The 2,500-nt window shown below is 45.0% G+C and overlaps 1 protein-coding gene across 1 annotated transcript in view; it reads right to left on the reverse strand.

Annotated features, from left to right (window-relative positions):
* Positions 1-2,500, reverse strand: part of LOC106568183 (netrin receptor UNC5C) — a 241,333-nt gene that overhangs the window by 6,798 nt on the left and 232,035 nt on the right. The window contains 2 exon segments of the mRNA XM_014138292.3: positions 827-991; positions 1,070-1,219. Coding sequence (XP_013993767.2) covers positions 827-991; positions 1,070-1,219 — 315 coding nt within the window.

The following is a 2,500-nucleotide window of genomic DNA, read 5'->3' on the forward strand; positions in this document are numbered from 1 at the left end:
TTTGGGGCAAATCCAACACCTCACTGAATACCACTCTTCATATTTTGAAGCATGGTGGTGGTTGCATCATGTTATGGGTATGCTTGTCAACAGCAAGGACCAGGGAGTTTTTTTTAGATAAAAAGAAAAGGTATACAGCTAAGCACAGGCAAAATCCTAGAAGAAAACCTAGTTCAGTCTGCTTTCCAACAGACACTGGGAGACAAATTCACCTTTCAGCATAAACACAAATATACACTGGAGTTGCTTAACAAGATGACATTGAATGTTTCTGAGTGGCCTAGTTACAGTTTTGACTTAAATCGTCTTGAAAATCTATGGCAAGACTTGAAAATGGCTGTCTAGCAATGATCAACAACCAACTTGACATAGTTTGAAGAATGTTTTAAAGAAAAATGTTCAAATATTGTACAATCCAGGTATACAAAGCTCTTAGAGACTTACCCAGAAAGACTCACAGCTGTAATCGCTGCCAAATGTCTAACATGTTTAGCATGTTTTGACTCAGTCTAACAAGTCTAACAAGTCTAACATGTTTTGACTCAGGGGGTTGAATACATATCTAATCCAGATATACTCGTGTTTTATTTGTCATATTTTTTTAAATAAATGTTAGAATTTTTCTTCCACTTTAACATTACAGAGTATTTTGTGTAGATCGCTGACAAATTTTTTTCAATTAAATCAATTTGAATCCCACTTTGTAACCCAGGTCTGATATACTTCATTAGTTCACTATATGTATGTACTGTATCTGGATACCACTGTATCTGGAAACCACTGTATCTGGAAACCACTGTATCTGGATACAGTACTATTTCCATACCTCTGAGAGGGTGGTGTCGAGCTGGAAGATCTGTCCCTCCCCCTCCACCTGTCGAACACACAGCTTACAGGCCAGGTCTACGGTGCTGGGACAGAACCTCTCCAGGGTGAAAGTACAGTGGAGGTTCCTCTGGGACCCAGACCACACCTGCTGGAATGACAACTCCTGGGGAGAGAAGGGGGTGGGGGTTATGCTGGCACCAAAGTGTTTGTGTGTGTCTTTACATTCTGTGTGTGTGTGTACCTGGTACTTGGCTAGTAGCTTGCTTTTCCACAGTGTGTGTGGGACATCGTGGATGGACAGTCGCAGGTTGTGGGTGCTGTCCTTGAAGTTGAGTGTCTTTGGTTCGTCCAGGAGTTTCCCTCCCATCTGTTTCTCCATCTGCAGAACCTCCTACAGACACACAGGGACAGACACACAGAGACAGATACACAGAGACAGACACACAGAGACAGAAACACAGAGACAGACACACAGAAACAGACACACAGGGACAGACACACAGAGACAGAAACACAGAGACAGAAACACAGAGACAGACACACAGAGACAGACACACAGAGACAGACACAGAGACAGACACACAGCGACAGACACACAGAGACAGACACACAGAGACAGATACACAGAGACAGCGACAGACACACAGCGACAGACACACAGAGACAGACACACAGAGACAGAGACAAACACACAGCGACAGACACACAGAGACAGACACACAGAGACAGAAACACAGAGACAGACACACAGAGACAGACACACAGAGACAGACACACAGAGACAGAAACACAGAGACAGACACACAGAGACAGACACACAGAGACAGACACACAGAGACAGACACACAGCGACAGACACACAGAGACAGACACACAGCGACAGACACACAGAGACAGACACACAGAGACAGACACACAGAGACAGACACACAGAGACAGATACACAGAGACAGCGACAGACACACAGAGACAGACACACAGAGACAGACACACAGAGACAGACACACAGAGACAGAAACACAGAGACAGACACACAGAGACAGACACACAGAGACAGACACACAGAGACAGATACACAGAGACAGCGACAGACACACAGAGACAGACACACAGAGACAGACACACAGAGACAGACACACAGAGACAGAAACACAGAGACAGACACACAGAGACAGATACACAGCGACAAACAGAGACAGAAACACAGCGACAGACACACAGCGATAGACATACCGCGACAGACACACAGCGACAGACATACCGCGACAGACACACAGCGACAGACAAACCGAGACAGACACGCAGCGACAGACACACAGCGACAGACATACCGCGACAGACACACAGCGACAGACACAGAGACAGAGACAGACACACATCGACAGACACACAGAGACAGAGACAGACACACAGAGACAGAGACAGACACACAGAGACAGACCCACAGCGACAGACACACATCGACAGACACACAAAGACAGAGACAGACACACAGAGACAGACACACAGAGACAGATAAGTTTAGATATGACTGTGGAATGAATCACACAATCAGCATATACTCATTTATTGGAATTCTGTGTTGGAACTTCCTATAAAATGTGTTTGCTTTTCAAATCAGGCTTTGAACATAATTTCAGCAGGCATTATGTACCTACCAAACATGTAATAA

The sequence above is a fragment of the Salmo salar genome, chromosome 13 (assembly GCF_965601325.2).
Source record: "Salmo salar chromosome 13, fSalSal1, whole genome shotgun sequence".
NCBI lineage: Eukaryota > Metazoa > Chordata > Actinopteri > Salmoniformes > Salmonidae > Salmo > Salmo salar.